The sequence below is a fragment of the Amblyomma mixtum genome, chromosome 2 (genome assembly GCF_055824585.1).
Source record: "Amblyomma mixtum isolate Tamu chromosome 2, ASM5582458v1, whole genome shotgun sequence".
Lineage (NCBI taxonomy): Eukaryota > Metazoa > Arthropoda > Arachnida > Ixodida > Ixodidae > Amblyomma > Amblyomma mixtum.
In genome coordinates this window covers 131,033,853-131,055,116 of record NC_143013.1, presented here as the reverse complement: position 1 = coordinate 131,055,116, position 21,264 = coordinate 131,033,853, and the positions used below count along the sequence as shown (strand labels likewise).

At 45.3% G+C, this 21,264-nt stretch overlaps 1 protein-coding gene and 1 long non-coding RNA gene across 2 annotated transcripts; both read left to right on the top strand.

Moving 5' to 3' along the window:
- The first annotated feature begins 391 nt into the window (after nucleotides 1–391).
- LOC149360914 (uncharacterized) lies at nucleotides 392–12,996 on the top strand. The gene is made up of 6 exons (XM_089575322.1): nucleotides 392–674; nucleotides 6,528–6,638; nucleotides 7,470–7,534; nucleotides 10,265–10,444; nucleotides 12,501–12,505; nucleotides 12,989–12,996. Exons 1-6 carry the CDS (start codon nucleotides 543–545, stop codon nucleotides 12,994–12,996), a joined length of 501 nt encoding a protein of 166 aa, XP_089431448.1. The 5' UTR covers nucleotides 392–542.
- On the top strand, nucleotides 10,308–11,665 carry LOC149360915 (uncharacterized). The gene is made up of 3 exons (XR_016288355.1): nucleotides 10,308–10,444; nucleotides 10,642–10,735; nucleotides 11,410–11,665. It is a non-coding gene; the product is annotated as an uncharacterized LOC149360915 (long non-coding RNA).
- Nucleotides 12,997–21,264: the final 8,268 nt, after the last annotated feature.

The following is a 21,264-nucleotide window of genomic DNA, read 5'->3' as shown; positions in this document are numbered from 1 at the left end:
GTTCATGGTAGTGCCTTTTAAAGTCTTCTGGGCAGTAGGGAACAATAGGGGACAAAATTTGCGCCCCCATCCCTCACGCCATTTGGGGGGGGGGGGGGGGCGCTACACCTGCCCCTGCCCTCTCCTCTGTGCACTCCTGGTGACTGCTAGAGTGGGAAAGTACGAAAATTACAGCGCCACGGCTTGGGGTTGTTGAACGAAACGTCATGGTGAAAGGAGGAAGTCATGCCAAAGTGGTGGCGTCGCCATATTGTTCATGCACTCGTCCCGATGCGAGAGAAAGTGAGAAAACGCGAGACTCTGCACGGTGTTGTTGCAGCTGCATGAAGTACGGAAATGGTGGAAAGCCCGTACTGAACCTGTTCGCAACAGACCAATGAGAAGTGTTCTGACATCTGCCTGAACACGATGGTAATTTAAGTTTGGTATAAAATGCCAAAGCGTGCGGCGTGTGCGCCTCACTCTTGCTACGTCTGGCGACCTGACTCAGTAAGCTTCACGCATTGCTTGGTACTACTAGGCCTGCACGTATTTTGAACACCATGGCAGCTAATGTAGTGTGTCTTGTCGCTCTGGAAAGTGGGGAACGGAAAAAGGTATCTCTGTCTGATGGCACTTACGAGGAACTGACGAATGCGCTGACCGTATTTACAGCGATCAACGACAGCACATTGGTAAGTGCACTTTCTTTGCTGCTCTACATCTTGAACTTGAGCGTATAGAGGTGAACAGACATGTCCACAGCACTCGAGTGTAGCGTGCCGCGGAGAAAATTAAGTGAAATATCGGCACTTAACGCCGCTGCTTTGTCAGGGGCAATGCGCTCGTGCCTGCAGGGTTTGTACGTTTGTTCGGCGGCATTTGAGTGTAAGTATTCTCTCTAGAACACAGGATCTGCTTAAAAAAAAAGCGTTGTAGACAAGCGTGCTCACCTCTGTACAGCGACATGTAACAAAGTAGCGCTTGTCCTGTCCTCCTCTCGTCCTTTGTAGTTACCACGCTGTGCTTTCTGTGTAACAACTTTTTTTTTTTGTGAGTTTGTGAACATCCATCTGCACCAAGTTTGTAGACAGCGATGCTGTTCACAAAAGAACAATATTCTCACTTTGTGATGCGCAGTCATTTTGCTCCACAAATGATTAGCCTGAAGAGTGGAAAAACTATTGTTCATAATGTGTGCCTTCAAGCCTAATAATTCCGCTATTCACCTCAATTTTGCCTAAATTCACCTCAAGTAACCTTAATTTTCCTAACTCTGATGAACTTCTGCAGTCTGTTGAGCGAAAAAGCGTGACTTTTGGGTCAAAGTGGAGGGCCGTCTTTTTTGATATATTGTGACAGTCAGTTATAATGCACAGTCGTGGACAGAGTCGCGGACTTTTCCGAGTTGAAACTGTTTTCTGTCGTGTCGCGCAACGAAAATAGAAATGTTTGGTGTCGTTATGTGTGAGGGCAAAAGTAAGGTATACTATACTTGCATATGCATACAACATCCATTACATTTTGCAAGGTTACGCGTCTGAAGACTGACCATACTGACCATTAATTAAGACTGACTTTGTCCATGTTTGTCTGTCCGCGAATGCACAATGTAACATAGCACAGCAACCTTTCCTTCTAAAAACGAATTTGGCGACTAAGATCAGGAGGTGTTGAGGGTGCAACTCTGCAGTCTATCAGCCCGATGGTTGGATCGTTCAGTGCTATAAAAATTTTTCGTCGGGACATTCTTGAAATGTAACAGGGGCCTTTGCAACAAGGTTCGGCTACTTCAAGTTGATAGGCAGAAGTCGTTTCTCATCAGCAGGCGCCATCACATTTACTAGCAAAACAAATGTCAACAAATGTGGTATCAGCCCTTTCATTGCGTGTGCATACGTCGGATCTTGCTTTCGCACTGAATGGCCTACCCTTCCCTGTTGAAAGCAACTGAACAATCATCGACAGTGTGGAAGACACTCTTCACTTTCCCGTTTTTTAGGCAGCTGAAAAGCAATACGAGTGCTGCGCCTTTCATTGAAAATCGGAGAAAAATTCTCTCGGCCAAACCGCTGGCTTGGTAGCGCTCGAATTTCGCACAAAGGTGGTATTTATGGTAACTTTTGCGTTATGCCACGTTTGGGTGAGGTACTTCCATGAATCGGTAAGAATTAAAATTTCTACACTATGTGGCGATGGTGGCGATGCCGGACCAAAACATACTGTTTCGATCGGTGGAACGCCGGACGAATCCGACCAGTAGGTTGTGACCAGAGGTATGTAGGACGGACCTAGAGCTAGCATTCTTTTTCCTAGTATGTCGGGCGGATTCTAGTTGCGCTCCTCTGAATTACCGCCTATTGGACGATAGGTATAATGGTTCAAGAACATATATGCTCACTGCCCGGAATAGGTCGACTGGTGATCGGTGCATCCGCATACTTCGAGAGCACCCTGCAATGAACTGCTTACATGTCTACTACACACATTACAAGCACCAAGACGGATCCTCCGGTTGCACGTGTACCGTTTGCCGCACGTCGCTTGGTTGCATCGTGCGAAATGCAAAATTACTCCTGGATATTTGCAAGCCAACATATATGGGCTCATGAGCTTTTCTGTCGTGTGCTGAAGTCCGCTTCGTGAACTTGAGGCGATTGATGTGGCGAGCCGGTTGCGGTGAGCCGGTTGCGGGGAGCCGATTGAGCGACAGCCAGATATACAGGGTGTCCCAGCTAACTTGGAACAAGGTTTATAAAAAAACTAAGCATTCTTCAGAATTTAAATCGCGCGCATGTTGTTAAGGTTAATCAAAAGTTACAGTACCATTTTTTTTCCTCCTTCTACTTGAATAATTAGTCGTGATAAATCTTTTTAAATAAAGCTTGAAACGTTCCGGCATCAATAAAAAGTGGTGGAGCTCCAACAAAAGCCCGCGGTGTTTAAAAAATACCACGTGACAGCTCGCTCCGTGCGCCCGGATGCGCCCCGATTACAGCGCTCTCACCCGTGCTTTGTAAGAAACATCACCCGCTTCGGGCCTTTCGTGCTGCCCAAGACAGGCCTTCGCGATGTGCTTGGTTCCAAGATAAGCGCCAGTGGGTTCGGGCGGGAGTTGAAAGAAAGCGCGGCTCCCGTTTCTGCGGCAACAACTGTACACTCACGTTAGCAGAATGCAAGCGGAGGAACGATGACAATCTCATGAGTTTGAATTTGGGATCAAGATCCCAACAAGTAAAGACGCATATAACAAGCCTGATAACGTCGTGTGAATTACGCTGAAAAACAGGAGCCGCGCTTTCTTTCCATTGCCGCCCGTACCCACTGGTGCTTATCTTGGAACCAAGCACATCGCGAAGCCCTGTCTTGGGCAGCACGAAAGACCCGAAGCGGGTGATGTTTCTTACAATGCACGGATGAGAGCCCTGTAATCGCGGCGCATCCGGGCGCATGGAGCGCGCTATCACGTGGTATTTTTAAAACTCCGCGGGCTTTCGTTTTTCCCGAATAAAAACAGCCACGCTAAGTCTATCTCGTTGGAAGTGCGTGGGTTTGTCTATACTTGTGGAGCTCCACAACTTTCCTATTGACGCCTGAACGTTTCAAGCTATATTTAAAAAGTAAATTTATTCACCTCGACTAATTGTCCAAATAGGAGGAGCGAAAAAATGGTACTGTAACTTTAGATAAACCTTAACAACATCCACGCGATTTCAGTTCTGAGAAGCGCTTAGTTCTTTTATAAATCTTGGTCCAAGTTAGCTGGGACACCCTGTATAAGAATGGGCGAACTTCTTTTTGCAGCTCCTCGAAAGTAGCGAATGTAGCGTGCGCCTTGCAATGCAGAAGCTTTGCACATAAGATCGCGTAACGAGCAGCATTGGCGCATATACAGGGTGTTTCACGTAACATGAACTAGGGATTTAAAAACAGTGGCTCACCGGAGCTGGGCGGAACGAACGACATATTGTTTCCCGCCGTGTGACGCTCCTCAGGGAATATTTTTTTTTAATTCTGCTTAATTAGCCGAAATTAATTATGCAAGTTTGGTATTATTCACTTTCGGGTCACGTGCGTTCCCTTAAGTTGTAGAGGGGGTTCAGAAAGAACCGATCCAGTTTTTTGCAGCAATGTATTTCCGAAGCGAATTATGATAAAAAAAGCTACGTGACTGCGCTCATGTGCTACCATATTCCAGCACTCCCAACCGTGTTTCGAACGAACGAAACGTGAGCGCTGACCATTCCCAAGTGAGCGGCCACCGCTCAGTTCGACAGGCTGCAAAATTATTTTAAAAAAAATGGTGGCTACCTTAAAATAGGCGACTCCACTGCTTTCCCTTCCTTTTTTGTTTTGCCTACGAGATGGTTCAGTAGAACTCCGTCTGAATTGGTTGTCGAAGGCTGCTTATCACTTATCGAAGATCACGGCACGCGCTTTCCGCGTTCAGGTAGAATGTGCTGATGCACTTTCAAGACAATGCCGAGAGCGGCGCCGGCCGCTCACTTCGAGACGGTGAGCGTGCACGCTTCGTTCACTCAGGACGCGCTTGGCAGCGCTACAGTACGGTAGCGCAAGAGTGCAATCACGTGGTTTTTTTTCATATTTCGCGGGCTTTCTTGAAATTCTGGAAAAATGAGCCACGTAGAAATATCGTACTACAAAAAACTGGATCAGTTGTTTAGTAACCCCCCCCCCCCCTGCAATACAACGAAACACAAGTGACCCTGTGGTGAATATTAAATTTTTTGCATAATTAATCGATGGTAACAAATTAATTAAGCGCAATTTTAAAAAAATACTCCGAGGAGCGCCACAAGACGGGAAACAATATGCATTTAGTTTCAACCAGTTCTGATGTGTCACTTCTTTTTTAATCTGTGGTTCAGGTTACGCGAAACACCCTGTATACACTGGACGCGGCATTAGTCATGGACCTGGAGGTCCGGCGAGGTCCGGCGGACGTATTAGTCATTTCAGTAAATATATTTGCATCCCTTTTGTAACGGGCACTAGCGAGTGCTACCTTGCAAGTAAAGTGGTGAACTATTTATTTGTTTTGTACTTGGCCCTCCCCCTTTCCCCCTTTTTAAACTTAATCCTGTTCCGATTCCTTTTTTTTTCCAGTAAAGGCTGTTTTTTATGTTGTAAGCTATACTCCAGTCTTCTCTTGCTCGTCTTTACAGCTGATGTGGTAATTTTTTTTCACTACCCCTAGAAACCAAAACTTCTGGAACGCTATGTCCTCTCTGATATTTGTTTGTATAGTCTTATAGTCTACCATATTATGTTTAATGTTTTCTAACTGCTCCCGCATGCTTCACAAATAATATTGCCTTGTTCACACTTGCTTCTCTATTGCCTGGTTCTAAGGCGACCAGATCTAGCCTCAAATAGAAGGTCTACCCTCTCAGATTTCATTTTTACCAACTCTGTGTTCACACACTGAATCTTTTGTTTCTACTTTTTGCCTCCACTTAGCAGTCTGTTTTTTTTTTTTGGTGCTCTCATAACTTCCTTTTCCCTGTTGTTACTTGTGTAGCATGTCGTATGCTTTCTAGTCCTTTTCCTCCATCACATGTCCGCATATTCTCAATATGATACCCCAGTTATGGATCCCTTTCATGGAAAATCAAGTTTGTAGTAACACGTGAAATGATAGTAATCTATGCGTAGAGTTGTAATAAATCCTGCACTAGAACCATGTATCTTGGTGAATGCAGTGCAAGGAGTGAAACGGAGGACATGGAGATATGAAATGAACATCAGTTATCTAGATAGCAGTTGACACTGTTATATGATTCAGGACCTCTGGTTCCCACTTGCCTCTGGTTCCTCTGGTTCTTCTGGGACCTCTGGTTCCCACAAAGTTTCACGCATTGCCTAGAGATGTATTTCACTCAAAATCACGGGACGCAGTCTCTTCACTGTTGGCTACCGATTCATTTATGCTCCCTGTCAAACTCAAGTGCCGAGCAAAAAAAAAGCATGTTACCTCGTTGTACCTCAACATTATGGGTGTTTTCACTGCAAAAGACATTCTGAAAATCAGACCGGCTGTTATTGATCACCTACAAAAATGGCTTAAAGGTATCGTCTATAAGAACGTCTTTTTTTTTTGCTCGGGGCTTGAGTTTGACAGGGAGCATTAATGAATCTGTAGCCACGGACAGCACCTCATGATTTTGAGTTAAATACACCTCTAGGAGATGCATGAAACTTTGTTGGTAGAATGCGCAGTTATGAATTGTGAATGAAATGATACCAGTAGTCTCACAGGCAAGTGGGACAGAGGTCTTGCACCGTATAACAGTGTCAACTCCTGTGAAGATAACTGATGTTCGTTTCATGCCTATGCCCTTTCCTTTGTTTTTTTGCATAGCATTCCCCAAGATATACTGCTCTAGTGCAGAATGTGTTACATATCTCACGCATTACCCTGACAAGAGTGCATAACTCAAGTAGCACTGCGAGAATATAGTTCTTGCATGAGCTTACCGCACACAGAGGTCGTAATTCATTGCATGATCAAACTGTTCTTTTTTTAGATCCAGATATATGATGCAGAATTGGAAGACTTCATCGACCTTGAGCCTGGTGAACCTATTAGCAATAAAGCTAAAATCAGGGTCACAAGGAAGGTGACACCTCCCATAGATGTGAGTACTGTACTACACTGGCATGAACAGTGCAAGGCTGTGAAGTAGCAACTGATATGAAGTGCATTATTTCATATAAAACAAAGTTAGAACAGTGGCTTTACTGTAGTGCACACACTGCATGGGCTATGTGACAGCTATAAAATAGGATGTGGAAACGCGAACAGGACCACTACAGTGCAGGCAAAGAACATAAAAATAATAGATGCCAGATAGAGGATACACCTGTGCTTGTTAGCACTTCGAGAGAGTAGTCATTGTGCCTTTGAAGTGAAAACCAACAGTGCTAGCCTTCAGACTCCCTCAAGTATGGGCACCAAAATTATGCGTACTTATTAGGTACAACAAGGCCATAAAAAAACGCACTAGCACTTTTAGCTGCAGTGTACAACAAACCTGATTCATGTTTCTAGGTAAAGGTTCTACTGAAGTACATAATCAAATAAAAAACCGATTGTTAAAGAACACCTTGTTGCAAAGTAGAAAAGTATGGCATATGTTTCCGGCATATGTTTCATTCCGGCCTCACTGTACAGGCGCGGACAAAAGTAAACGGAGCACACAACTGTCTTCGAATATTTTCCACGCGTCACCTAACTGAAATTACCAGCAGTGGTACGCGCATGCTGGTAGAGGAGGTTGGTGGGCTTTCTTGTAGACAAACAACGCTTCTTCATTACCAATGGAGGAAGCGTGATTGCACTTCAAACGCAATAGCGTGCTCCGTTTACTTATGGCCGCGCCTGTACATTCCATGAGAAATCAATCACTGCAGCAATGAAACTGGAAGGCACTGTTTCAGCATATCATGTGTGCCTTTTTTCAATACAGAGTACACGTGACAGTGCATCCAGCAGCCCATTGCAGACCCTTTCTGCAGAGGTGGTTGATGCAAGGTGAGCATACATTTTCAAGAGCTGTGACTTATCCTGCTAGTGTGCCACCAAGAACCAAGCATCATGGAATATTAGAAAGCCCACATAATACCTCATACAAGGCTTATCACCTTGTCAGGCATGTGCTCTATGCAGGATGTTGTTTGTTAACACCTTTTCACACTTAGTTCATTAAAATGGGATGTGGAGGGCTTGAAAAGCTACAGACCAATCATCTTTACTGCCTACTGTCTACAAGGTATTCACAGAGGTGATCACAAATAAAACCTGAGCAACCATAGACCTCAATCAACCAAGCGATCATGCTGGCTTTTGTAAAGGCTATCCGAAAATATACTATATTCATACCATCAATCAGCTGATAAGAGAAATGCACAAATATAACCAGCCACTATACGTATCCTTGACAGATGATTAGGAAGCATTTGAGTGAGTAGAAATGTCAGCTGTCATGCTGGAATTGAGGTGTAGAAGAGGCGCATGTAAAGGTGATAGAAAATATCTGGTAGATGCACAGCCATCGCCCTTCTGCATAGAGAAAGTGATGAAATAATTGCTATTAGGAAAAGTGTTGGGCAGATAGACATGATCTGTACAGCAGTATTCACCGCTTGTGTACAGGAGGTATTCAGAGAACCATATTGGGAGGAGTTCAGGATACAAGTTAATGGAGAATACCTTATTAATACCCGATTTGCTGATGATATTGCTTCACTAAGTAAATTGGGTAATAAATTGCAAAGCACGATGAGGACCTGAACAGGCAAAGCAGGATGAGTGCTCCAAAAATTAACAGGAACAAACCTTTGATAGTCTCGGAAGGGCACAACAGTTCAAGATGGGCAGCAAAGCATCGCAAGTTGTGAGGGAATACGTCTACTTAGGACACATAGTAAAAGCTGACCCAGACCACAAGAGTGAAATAACTAGGAAAAGGTTGGGGTGGAGTGAATTTGACAGGAGGAGGAGGAAGAGAAATTAAAAAAGGAAAGGCAGGCCATTCATATCTGAATGGAAGCTTACCGGTATCTCTCAAGAGGAAAGTATATAACATCTCTATCTTACCGATACTCACCTATAGGGCAGTAACAAGGAGAATTCTGAAAGGGGCTGGACTTAAACCAAGAACAATACAGCGAACTATGGGAAGGAAAATGATAGGTGTTATATTAAGAGAAAATAAGAGCACAATGTGCCAGGGAATAAAATGAGAGTTAATAATATCCTACTCAAAATCAAGAAAAGATGGGCATGGGTAGATCATGTAACGCGGAGGCAATATAGCCGATGGTCCCTTAAGGTAAGAGTGGATTCCAAGAGAAAGTAAGTGCAGCAGGGTCATCAGTCAGGTGGGAAGATGAGATTAGCAAGTTTCCAGGTGTAAGGTGGCCGCAGCTGGCACAGGACAAAGTTACCTGGCGGAATGTGGGAGAGGCCATTGTCCTACTTTTGGACGTAGTTAGGCTGATGGTGGTGGTAGTGGTAGTGGTGGCAGTGTTTTAGTATTCTGTGCATTTCTCCATAGCCTGATTGTAGTGTTCTCTTCACAGAGTGTCTAGTTCTCAGTAACAATGGTAAAACACCAATCAAAGAACTGTGTTGGGTCAGGCAAGGCAAAAAGATTTTTCCACTACTAGCTGTTCACCACGCATTTGCAAGAGGTATTCAGGGCGTCGGACTGGAAACAGCTAGAAATAAAGGTGATTGGAGAACCCATTAATAATCTCCAATTTGCTGATGGTACTGCCCAGCTAAGTAACTCTGGGGAAGAATTGCAATGCGAAATGGAGGACTTAAGCATGCAAAACATAGCGGTAATGCTCAACACTCTGGGAACAGAACAGTTTGTGATGTGCAGTGATATAGTGGAAGTGGTGAAAAAGCACATCCTACCAGAATAAGTAATGACTGGTGATCCAGGCCACAGGAATGAAATTGGAAAAGAAGTTACAAGGAGCACTGCATTTAGAACCCCAGCCTGCCTGGCGCATTCCATTATTGCTTGTGAATGGAAACATAACATATTTCCAATCACTGTCTCATTGATCATTTCACTGCAGCACAAAGGTTTACTGGCAACCTGGTTCTCATTACACATGCTAATGTACCTTCTTTTGTGATACTAGCTCCGATTTCTATCACAGCTGTGATACTGCTTCACTTCACCTTGTATTGCTATATGCTGCATTTCAGGCATAGTTCAGCATAGCTGCTACCTATTGCTGGTGAAACATTGGTGCTGTGGGTTACAAGGCTCCTTAATCATGTGTAAAGAGCAAGCAGTCACTTCACCATCACCCTGTCTTTTGTAGAGCGCATTTTCTGTACAGCATTTGTAGAGCAGCCAATAACAGCAGCCGCAAAATATGTTGGTATCTAGGATATATAAAAGAATCTTGTATTATTCTCAGTGACTGCAAGTACTGTCACCAGCAAGGGTGGCAAGACATGGAGCTGTTTTCGAAGGCTGTCTTGAGGACATCATTTAAAGGCTTGGGCAATGTTATGGAATGGTTCATTAGTATGTCATGCAGTGAAGGTTGTGAAGTGTAAGAGCACTTGCTGCTGGGCTAGTTGGTTTTGGTTCATAATTAAATCGTTTTAGGCACAAAAAACAGACAAGACACATAGGTAGGTGACTGGTGACAATTGTGAATTGTGTGCCACATGTGTCAAACTTGATGTATATCAAAAATAACTGACTTGTATGTTTCCTTCACTGTGTTGCAGTGGCAGCATTGTGCACGACGTGAATGCCATACCATTTGAGGACAGATTCGATTACATGGGATTTACCTTGCCATCCTTGGCACCATATGAGGATGTCCTCAAGCGGCAGACACCAATCAGTGGCCACGTCAGACGGTTTATCATTGATAAACTGTTTCAGGAATGTTTTAAGCTGGCATGGTATGTGGTGCTTCAAACTATTACTTGGCATTTCTTGCTGCTCTGCTAGCATTGTTGCAGTGTGATGTCTTTAAATACAGTCAGTAAAAATTGTGAACTACCATTTACTGCATGCAAATCACAGCAGTAATTATTGCTATAGCCTGTAGTACTATTATTTCCACTTAACATAGTGCAACATTTCACCTCTGTTCTAGGTACCCATCCCGCACACTGTACCGTGTTGCTGCCGAAAAGCTTCTTCAAAAATATCCGCATCTAGTTGATCGAGTTGGGAACGGAAGTGGTTTGGTGAGCACACATAGTTTGTTAGTTTTCTTTGATGAAATTTAACTGTACTGCAGCACTTGAAGAGAGTTTGGTTTCAATTATTTGGTGGCCCATATTAGTGTGTGATAATGAAGCTTGAGGCGAGCACTTTTTGAGGGCAGTATGAGCATGGGAAGCTTGAGCAGTAATGCCCACTTAACATGGATAGTTTCGATAGATGCTGAACCTTTTGCCAATACATTCGCTTGCTCCAAAAATGCTCAGGTCATGTACTGTACGTGTTGTACTTAAAAGTAACGCACAAGTGCCTTTTCCATGTGACACCACAATCAACCATGCACTCATCAGAAAATAATTTGTGCAAATCGATAATAGTGCCATCAGTACAAATCCATAGAGGTAAGCTCTACCCACATTCAATTCTTTGGTGAACAAAACTGATTCATCTGTTTTTATCTGAATGCAATACACATTTGCAGAAGAGTAACTGCAGAGTGTCACATTTTGGTCCTGTACCTTCTTGCCAGTGCAATACAAAAAGCACTCATGAGCAAACCTTTGGTTATCATGTTTCCATAGGCACCTGATGATGGCACGGGTTGCATGCTTGCAAGTTTAGGGTGATACACGTTCCTTGAATCCCTACTTGTCTAAACACTTCTTTTTAGATCCTTTGTGTCCAATTTTTTTTACAGGAATCATGGGTGCTAGGCCTGCGAAACAAATTTAAAAATATGAGGAGGAAAACAGAGACGATCACAGAAGAGATGCTGGAAAAAAAAAGAAAGCACTCGGGCGCAGCTGCAAAAAGGGGGAGTGAAAAAGACACGGAGGCAGCGAACAAGAAATTATGCCGCCTCTTCGTGAGTTTTTGCTTCTGCTTGTTTCCTGTTAGAAATTTCCAGCTAATAGTATGTTACTATGTTTCGATTGTGTCGGTGCTGACTCTCAGGGCTGGGGGCAAAGTCCACTTTATTACACATGCGAGTAGGGTGGTCTTGGGGGATCCTGACCACTTTGCTAGCTTGGTAATAACTAAAAATGATAATACTCTGCTTTATGCAAGATGAACTACTCTTTTACCTGCTGTTTCTTGTAACCTTCAGACACTGAATTTCTTTATGCTCAGTGTGCTATGTTAACATTTGCATTATTATTTCACGCACCTTCACGAGGCAGTTCAGCCATTTAATATCAATGCACATCCTGGCCACTGTGGCTGCATTGTGGTGGAGGCGAAACGCAAAAATTTCCACATGCTTTGCAATGCCACTCCAATACCAGATGGTCTAAATTAGTCCAGAGCCCTTCACTACAGAGTCCCACATAGCCCATGAGTTGCTTCAGGATGAAACAACTCCGGGTGCCGAAATTTCCAGCCCACTACTACAGTCTAAAATGGCACATGTGCAGCTTTGAGGCATGCCGCAGTTCAGTATATAGCCACTCCGATTTACCATGTTTATTCCTGCCTATCAATGTATCCTGTGGTGCATCTGGACCTACAGTAGAAAGGTTTGCTTTGACAATGGGGCTACTAATAGCTAAACAGCAAATATTTTATGATGTTCATTTAAAGACTGCATGGTAATAATAAAATACTGATGGTACTGAAGAGTGGCCATCTAAAAAATGGGGATCCTATAAAAGTGCTGTAGCGGCTAAGGTGTTCCGCTGGATCTATTCCTTGGCGCACTAAGGTTTCTGTGCATGTTAGAACCCTAGGCAGTTCAAATTAATCAAGAATCTTGTTGTACGGTGTGCCTTTTTTTCTTTCCCACCATAGTACAGGTATGTGCCTGAAAGCCACTCCCTTTACTTCGGCTTTTAAAAGCTGGTACAACTCAGCAAATGGTTGGTTGGTAGGCTGGTCGGTTGATGGGGTTTAACGTCCCAAAGCAACTCTGGCTATGACGGACGCCGTAGTGAAGGGCTCCAGAAATTTCGACCACCTCGGGTTCTTTAACGTGCACTGGCATCGCACAGTGCAGTGCACATTAAAGAATCCCAGGTGGTCAAAATTTCCAGAGCCCTTCCTGCCATCTAATTATTATGAAAAATGTTCCTGTAAGTATTTATTGAAATGGAAAGTAGTAAGGAACTTTTGTGTGATGCATTTGCCTTTAGTTTAAGGAAAAGTTATTAGCGGGTAGTAAGGTGGGAAGAAGATGAATGCGATTTTGTGACATGAATTGAAAAAAGCAATTCCAGATTGCCTTTAAAGGGCTTATACTGACCCCATTTTATTGGAGTAACTCATTCTTTTCATTACAGGACTGTAGCCACCTTTTTGTTTATGGAGAAACAATGGAGTCACTCGAAAGCCACAATGAGTGGCTTAGAGAAAACCTGGCTGCAGACAGCAGTGAACTGCGGCCACGCTTGCTGGCTACGGCTCAGAGGCGCCATCAGGAGCTCCGGACTATGAGCATATCAGATGCTTTGCTCCTCTTTCCTTTCCTGAGAACTCAAACATCGGTACGTTCAGCATTTTAATATTTTGTGCATTGTTTTAAATGTGCTCTTTTCTTTTTTAGCTCTTGATGGAGTTTGATATCCTATTCAAGAGAAGCATTGCTGATGCCATAAAGGGTGGTTTTTCATCGCTGCGCAAAATCCTCGTGGAACATGGTGATGAGCATGAAGTCGCAGCATTGGCCCAGCAAGGAGATGGTAACTACAATAACACAATTCCATTATTTTCGTTTACCACTTATATTGCACTTTTATTCTAAAAGACAAGATGACATGAAAGGTTGCATGTTAATCTTTTCAGAAGTGCCACCTTGGAAATGCATGGCAATGCAGGTTTCCATGCTGGCCAGTTACGGCAAAAGGCAATGTGTAGGGTTTATATCAGGTGTCCGAGCTAGCTTGCCAAGGTTTAAAATTACACCGGAGCATTATAGATGGAGGCAACTTCAACCTGTACTTTGTTCAATGAATAGTTAAATAAACTGATTGTGTTCTGGGCAAATTCCAGTGCCAAATTGTAGACCTGACAAAAAGCGTCTAATTCATCAGTTTTTATTTTCATGAGTGCTACTGCTGGTGGGAGCGTGATGAAAAACTGTAGCGGAACACTGTGGTCCCCCACAAAGATGCCTCGATAGCTGCACTGTCCGACAGCAAAAGCACTGTGTGCACTGTGAATCGCTAGTGGGCATCTGCGGTCTACAAACTTCCTCTGCTTTGATTACTGACCTTTTTCCCTTTAAGCCCAATCCTCTAAAAGTATCGCATGAACTGCTCCATCATTAAGTATGCACACAATTACCAGAATTACCTTATTAGTTTACAGTCAGTCTGTACCTTGGTCTTGAATTTGTCGCAGTGTGAGATCTTCTGCCAGGCATTTCTTTCGCGAAAATGATGCATGTTGCATTTGCACTTTGTTGGCTGGAAATTTCAACCTGCCGTCTGACAAGTTGTACATGACTGTTTCTGCAGAAAATGACCTGCTAGGGCTGCTCACTGTCACCATGACAAGGCTGAAGGAACCAATTGAGGCAGTCTTAACTGAAGTAAGTGTCTGATCTATTGGTTTAGTTTCATGCTAATAATAAAGATATATGGCAACACAATGCGATGTAAGAGTGATAGTGTAGTGGCAGCAGCGAGTTCACCGCCAACGTGCCACCTGTTCTGCGTCCACTGCAAACACCCTACTGGCCGTGGCTCTACAAAAGCAACCAGCAGTTGTCTCCGCCCTTTGTGTGTGCTCTGCAAACTAAGACTGACTAGCCAGCCTACCGTTATGGTGATTAGTAGTGCGCAGTGCCTTGCACTGTCAAGACTATGTGGCCATGACACTTTCTGTGCGGGAGCAATTGTTGCATTTTTCTGGCGTTAAATTTAGTAGCAGTGGATTTAAATATGTCACCAGGTTCAGTGCTAGTTTTGCTGCATTTCTGGAATAAGTGCCAAGAATGGAAGCTAAGCTAAGTAAGCTGTTCTCCCGGCTCTTGCATGACAGTTTTGACAACTTGACTAAACATGACTATTCCAGCCCTAGTGCAATCACCAAATCATGCTATCTACCTGCGTTCTTTTGTCCTCATTAGTGCACCTCTCAAGAATGTCGCTCTTCATATGTACTTGCTGCTTGGTTTCCATAAGCAGCTTTCACCCTGAGGCCTTTAGCGCAGCATAATTATTTGCTTGCAGCTAATGCTACAAGCAAAACTTTTAACTACGTCTATCTGAATGAAATAGCCTAATTTCTTGCTGTGAACATTGCTTCAAGCCTAAAGGTGTGTAATTGATTATGTCTGGTTTTTCTTCAATCTTCATTACAGAAGGAGCCTCCTTTGACTCCATGCCTCGTCAAGACTGACGGAACAATAAGCCTCTATGTTGATAAGCAACACCTTTTTGAGGTGTCATCCCTGCATGCAGGGATGGCATCTCTCTTCGCATCTTTTTGGGTATTCCACATAGAGTACCCCCGAAAGGCGCATAGAATGTTAACCTTTATGGAGCATTCCTTCCTGGACTTAAAGCACACAAAGCCGCGCATCAAGTCGCTGGACCTAATAAACTTGTATAAGGGTCATGGAGGTGGCTCTCCATAAATGTATAAAGAGTTTGCTGCAAATCCTAATGTTGTAAATAATGTTGTAAATAATGTTGTAAATAATGTTGCAAATAGTGTTGTGAATAGCATTGTAAATAGTATTGTAAATAGTATTGTAAATAGCGTTGTAAATAGCATTGTAAATAGTGTTGTAAATAGCATTGTAAATAGCATTGTAGATAGTGTTGTAAATAGCATTGTAAATAGCATTGTAAATAGCATTGTAAATAGTGTTGTAAATAGCATTGTAAATAGTATTGTAAGCAGTTCTGTAAGTAATTAAAGATTATTTCAGCTCAGTGCCTGCAATTTGATTTAAGCATTCACTCGAGTTCTGTGCCCCCTCAAGGAGTGAAATATACTCATGTTGCATCATGAATGCAACTTTATAACAGGAAATTTACTCCAAAAAAACCTTGCAGAAACTCCTTCAAAGGAGCGGAAACACTCCTGAAAAGCTCTCTAAAAGGAGCATTTATTACTGCTATTTGGTGCCATTTTAACCCCTGTCCTGAGAGAAGTAAAAATGTACTCCTCTGAACACCAAACATACCTCTCCATATGTGAGAATACAGCTGGTACTAAAAGGAGGATTAATACTCCTTTATGATCTCAACATTTACTCCAAAAGAACACCTGTCCTAAGAGGATTAAAATTTCTACTCCTCTGAACACCACAGATACCTCTCTGCATGTGAGAGTAAAGCAGGTACTGAAAGGAGTAAATGATCACAACATTTACTCCCAAAAGAACCCCCCTCCTAAGAGGAGGAAAAATTTTACTCCTTTGAACACCAAAGATACCTCTCCTTACGTAAGAGTAAAGCAGGTACTGAAAGGAGTAAATGATCACAACATTTACTCCCAAAAGAACACCCCTCCTAAGAGGAGGAAAAATTTTACTCCTCAGTGAACACCAAAAATACTTCTCCGTACGTAGGAGTATCGCAAATACTCCTTTTTTGAGGTGTAACTGAAACTCCTTTTCGGGAGTGCGCTACGCGATGGGCCATTTACTCCTTTCTGGGTGTTTTTCCGTTTGCAGTGTAGGAGGTGTTGGGTGTGTTGCCTAGTGTTGGCTGAGCCGTGTTCGCACTGGGGACGACCCTTACACGGTCGACGGGGCGGCACCTTGCCAGGGAGACTGAAGATGGAAGCTACGTCTCCGAAGGTGCCGCAGCTGTTTGGTGCGAGTGGCTGCCGCGCGAGCATGTTGGTTTCTTATACCACTTTAGTCCCCCTTTATCGGTGCCGCTTCGTCCAATTCACCACCTTAAGTGTATTTGTTTTGCCCGGCTCAGTTGTTAGCACCCGTTTTGACGTTGTCCGAGCATGGCGCTCTAGAGAACCTAGGCCTCATGCTCTGATCCGCCGCTACGTTCCCTTTGGTGCCCACTTGGAAAGCGTTGGTTCGGCCTGGAATTAACCGGTGTCTTTTATCCTGATTGCGAGTGCGTCACTCGTCTGGGGAGACCACTGCTCGCTTACCCCATTCCCTTGAAGACGAGGACTTCAATATACCGGGGGTTTCAGCGAACACTTTCGAAAATTTTAAAAAACAGGCTTTTTCGCGTAAAACTATGGCTTTGCGGCACAGTATTACCAGTGTTGGCCGACACCATAAAACCAGTTAATCGTCTTAAGAAATAAGCTGGTTAGCTAATTTTTAATAATTAGCTTTTTAAGTAGCAGAGCTAGGCGTCCAAAATAGAGATTTTGTCCCTCCGCGGTGGCTCAGTGGTAAGGCGCCTGTCTACCGAGCCGGAGTACCCGGGTTCGAACCCGACCGCGGCGGCCGCGTTTCGATGGAGGCGAAACGCAAGAGGCGCCCGTGGGCTGTGCGATGTCAGTGCATGTTAAAGATCCCCAGGTGGTCGAAATAATTCCGGAGACCTCCACTACGGCACCTCTTTCTCTCTCTCTTTCACTCCCACCTTCCTCCCTTCCCTTACGGCGGCGCGGTTCAGGTGTCCGCCGAGATATGTGGGACAGATACTACGCCATCTCCTTTCCTCAAAAAAACCAATTTAACAATTTAATAATTTATTTAGCCGGTCGTTAGTAATGACAATATCAGTTTTTAGATTTTCTAAAATACGATTAGCCTCGCCGCTGTGGTGGTGGTGGTGTAAAACATTTATTTATACTATGTACAAGAGAGGTATTGCTTGGACCGTGCCTGAAGGGCCCGGCCCTCACAATCACTAGGAGGGATCCCTAGTCCGGGACCCCTGTGGCCTCCACGGCGGCCCGGGCTCTTGTCACCAGGGCTCGTTGGTCCTGGAGAGTTAGCAGCCGAGCAGGGCAGCCTCCCAGTCCTCTCGGGTGGGGTGAGGGTGGAGTGGGAAAGCAGGATTGGCAGGGCATGCCCACACCATGTGATATGTGTCCGCAAACACTTCCCCACAGTGTGGACACTGGCCCAAAAAGCCGAATTGAAATGTTTGAGCACTGCCGGGCACAGTACCGTGTTGGTGTAGAGGCGAAGAAGCCAACGCTCCTCTGTCTTCTTGAGGCCTTTACACGGGGGTGGGTATCGGCCGTGAGCGTTTTGATACAGGAGAGAGATCTCCCGAAATGTAATAGCCGGATTAAAACCAGTAGCCGGATCAGGCGGCGAGAGAGGCGATGCGGTGGTTAAGCGCGCGGGCGGTAGTGTCCGCTACCTTATTTCCCTCTATCCCCGCATGTGCTGGGGCCCAGATGATGGTGCGCCGAGTTGGGAAATCCCGGTACTCCCATCTGTGTAAAATTTGGAAGGCACGATCTGCAATTTGGACCTGTTCAAAATTGCGGGCTCGACAAAATTTGGCTGCATCGTGCGCTTTCGAGAGCACGGAGCCAAAGCAACCCCTGTAGTGCACGTAACTAGTCCAAGCAGCCAAATTTTGTTGAGCCACAGCGCCAAGGGTAATCGCGTGTCCGAAATTGTAAAAATTAATATGGCTATTACTAACAACCAGCTACAAGTCTCTAATTGCAACGAGGCATCTAATTCTAAAAGTTAATTAATGATTAGCTAAGCAACTTCACCGATTTTCTGGTGTCCGCCAACACTGGTAATACGCCGCAGAAGCCATAGTTTTGCCAAATAGCCTATTTTTGTACAATTTTGAAAGTGTTCGCTGAAACACTCGGTGTACTGTAAATAACACTTGATAGAGTAACAATGTGACAGCACAGATGACTGCGTTCCGACAAGACGGTGACTCCAGAGCACATATTGTTACTGACGGCGAGTCGATGAAGACAGGACAACATGACCGATGGCGATGATGTGATTTTTAATGGCTGTGGGCGTAGCGCGAGCGCTCCGTGCCGCGCCACTGCCCACTTTGTCGTCTTCTAGACCGTGACACTACCCGGGGCTACCGAGCGATCGTCCCGATCGTGGGAACTTGAAGAACAGTGACGATGAAACGAAAGACTTGACGATGGGCGTGACAGGTGGAATGAACAAAGAAGATCAAGGGCTTGCAGTCACGATGAAAGAAATCAGATGATCAGAAGAGCGCTGGTGCACAAAGCTGCTGGCGCACGGGTCACCTTGAGCCGATGGCCGAGATCGATGGGCGCACCAAACGGCATGGGAATGGTGACTATGTGCGCACGTGTCGAGGATCGGTCGGGTCGAGTATGGTCTGGGCAACAGGACCGTTCGCTGTCTCTTCTGATCTGGCAGGTGGTGGTGGTGAAAACTTTTAATTGCTGAAATAGAGTTTGGGAGCCACAGAGTAGCCCCGCTACATGGTCGGCGTCCCTAGTCCGGGCACCGCATGACAATTCCCCGTCTCTCGCCCGTTTCACCAGAGCCCTTTGGGACTCAAGCGAAGAGCAGTTGAGGAGGGCAGTCTCCCATGCCTCTCTGGAAGGGGTAGAGGAAGGGGGGAGGTGGGGATTTTGAGTACATGCCCACACCATGTGGAAGATATCACAGGTCTCTCCACAGTGCGGGCATCGCCCATCCGTGTTAGGATCGTAATATTTTAAGATTGCAGGACAGAGTGGAGTACCTGTCTGCAGGCGCCTTAAAGTTCGCTCCTCCGTCTTACTCAGCCCTTTAGCAGGAGCCGGAAAAAGGCGGTGGTTGTCGCTATAATGCGTTATTTCCCTGAATCGCAGCAGCGGCTGGTTAGTCTCCGAGCCAGAAGAGCTGGGATGAGGAGCCCGGTGAATAAGCGCTCGGGCAGCCGCGTCAGCGGCCTCATTACCTCGTAAGCCCTGATGGCCAGGAGCCCAAATGATTCTTTTCGGTGTTGGGTCAGTGGCAGTCCGTCTTAGAATGCAAGCAGCTAAGGGGGAGATCTCCCCTGCCAAGTAATGATCACATGCTTTTCGGGAGTCCGTAATGATGATTCTCGAATTGGCGTGGGCGGCAGCAAGCGCTATCGCTACTTCCTCGGCTGGACGGGGCTGGGGCGAACGGCGAGGTCGGTTCTGGTCAGGTGGGCTGGGGGCACAGCCGGACGATGGTGACCACGAGCACAAGGCTGACGACCAATGCAGACGCAGCACGCCGAAGCTCCAGGACCACCATGGTGATAACCACCCCGCACCTCACACCAAATGTTACGCGGTGGCAAGTCGATGAAGAAATGAATACATGACCGTTGGCGATGATATGATTTTTGATGATGGTGAGCCTAGCGCGAGCTCTCCCTGATGATGATGATTATGATGATGTCATCAGTCTTGGTGGCACATACCCACGACTAAGGACACCATCATCATAATCATCACGTGCCGCGCCACGGCCCACTTTGTCGTCTTCTAGTCCGTGACAATATTAACGTGTCAGCGTTAATGTCCCTGTTTCGCAGAAAAACCGGCCTTGGCCTTCCCGATATCGTGGCCAAGTTCTCAAACCGAACCGACAGGTTCGTGACGTTAGAACGACATGACCTCGCTCTGGTGCCCCAAGCGATCACACTCCGGCCTATCGTATACAAGGTGTTTCACAGAAGGTGTTTCACAGGTGTTTCGCCTATCGTATACAAGGTGTTTCAAGGTGTTTCACAGGTGTTTCACATTATCAAAATGCGCTTCTCGAGTTATCACAGCACTTTTTTCGACACACCATTGTCAGCGGTGCAAAACCTTAGGTGAAACGTCCCGTATTTATTCTGCTCCCTCAACGCGTTTAGCCGGCATATTGGAGAACATAAATTGGTGCCAGCGTGCTTTTAGTGCACGCAAATGTCTTGAGGACGTTTGTATATGCTAAGAAAAGTGACTGCGGTGAAAAGTAAATTGGAAGATTACGTGGGATTTCAACCCCCGATCCATGGATTTCGACATGGGCTCGCTACCCACAAGCCGCAAGCGCTTGTCGGCTGAAGCTGGATAGAGGTCTACGTGGTTGTCTTTGGCTAGCTTGCTGCCTTAAAAATTATGTGCTGATGAATGCGTAGTTATTGTGACTGAGCTTATCAGCGATTGGGGAATTCAACCAGATTAATTCAATATTTGAGGTAGTTCGTTGTACTGGAACGGTTTCATGCGTGTGTATGTGTGGTGTGCCGATGTGTAAGAAGTGATTAGGATTAGAAGTGATTAGAAGGCGAACATTTTTGGAGGCGAGTGGCGGTCGGTGCTGGCGCTTGGCTGTGAAATCAACTGCGGTTTCTTGGTGGTGCCTGCGTGCTCGTTACTGGTGAGGCCTTCCTACGTGGGGGGATTTGGCCAGGTCTAAGGTTAGGTCCGTAGGCGTGGTAAATGCGCATTTGAGGGCGCGTTTGGCTCAGGTATGTCGCTGACCTCCCCGGGTGGAGGGTCGGCAGCCTGGTTTGCCAGCTTGCCCACCCAAAGCTTGCCGCTGGAATCTTTTAAGAAAAATGGAATTGACGTCATCCCTGTGGCTGTCGTACCGATCGGTGAGGGCGTGATCAAGATGAAAAGCTCTAAAATTCTTCAACAGGAGCTCAGGTCTCTAACCAAGCACTATTTACAGATCTCTGAGGTGCGGCCGTTCGGC

Bases quoted from the DNA above. Each gene is read 5' to 3' on its own strand.
- LOC149360914 (XM_089575322.1), top strand. From the start codon at position 543: ATGGCAGCTAATGTAGTGTGTCTTGTCGCTCTGGAAAGTGGGGAACGG. The intron at 6,639-7,469 runs GTGAGTACTGTA...TTTTCAATACAG, and splicing joins AGGTGACACCTCCCATAGAT to AGTACACGTGACAGTGCATC. The intron at 7,535-10,264 runs GTGAGCATACAT...ACTGTGTTGCAG, and splicing joins GCAGAGGTGGTTGATGCAAG to TGGCAGCATTGTGCACGACG.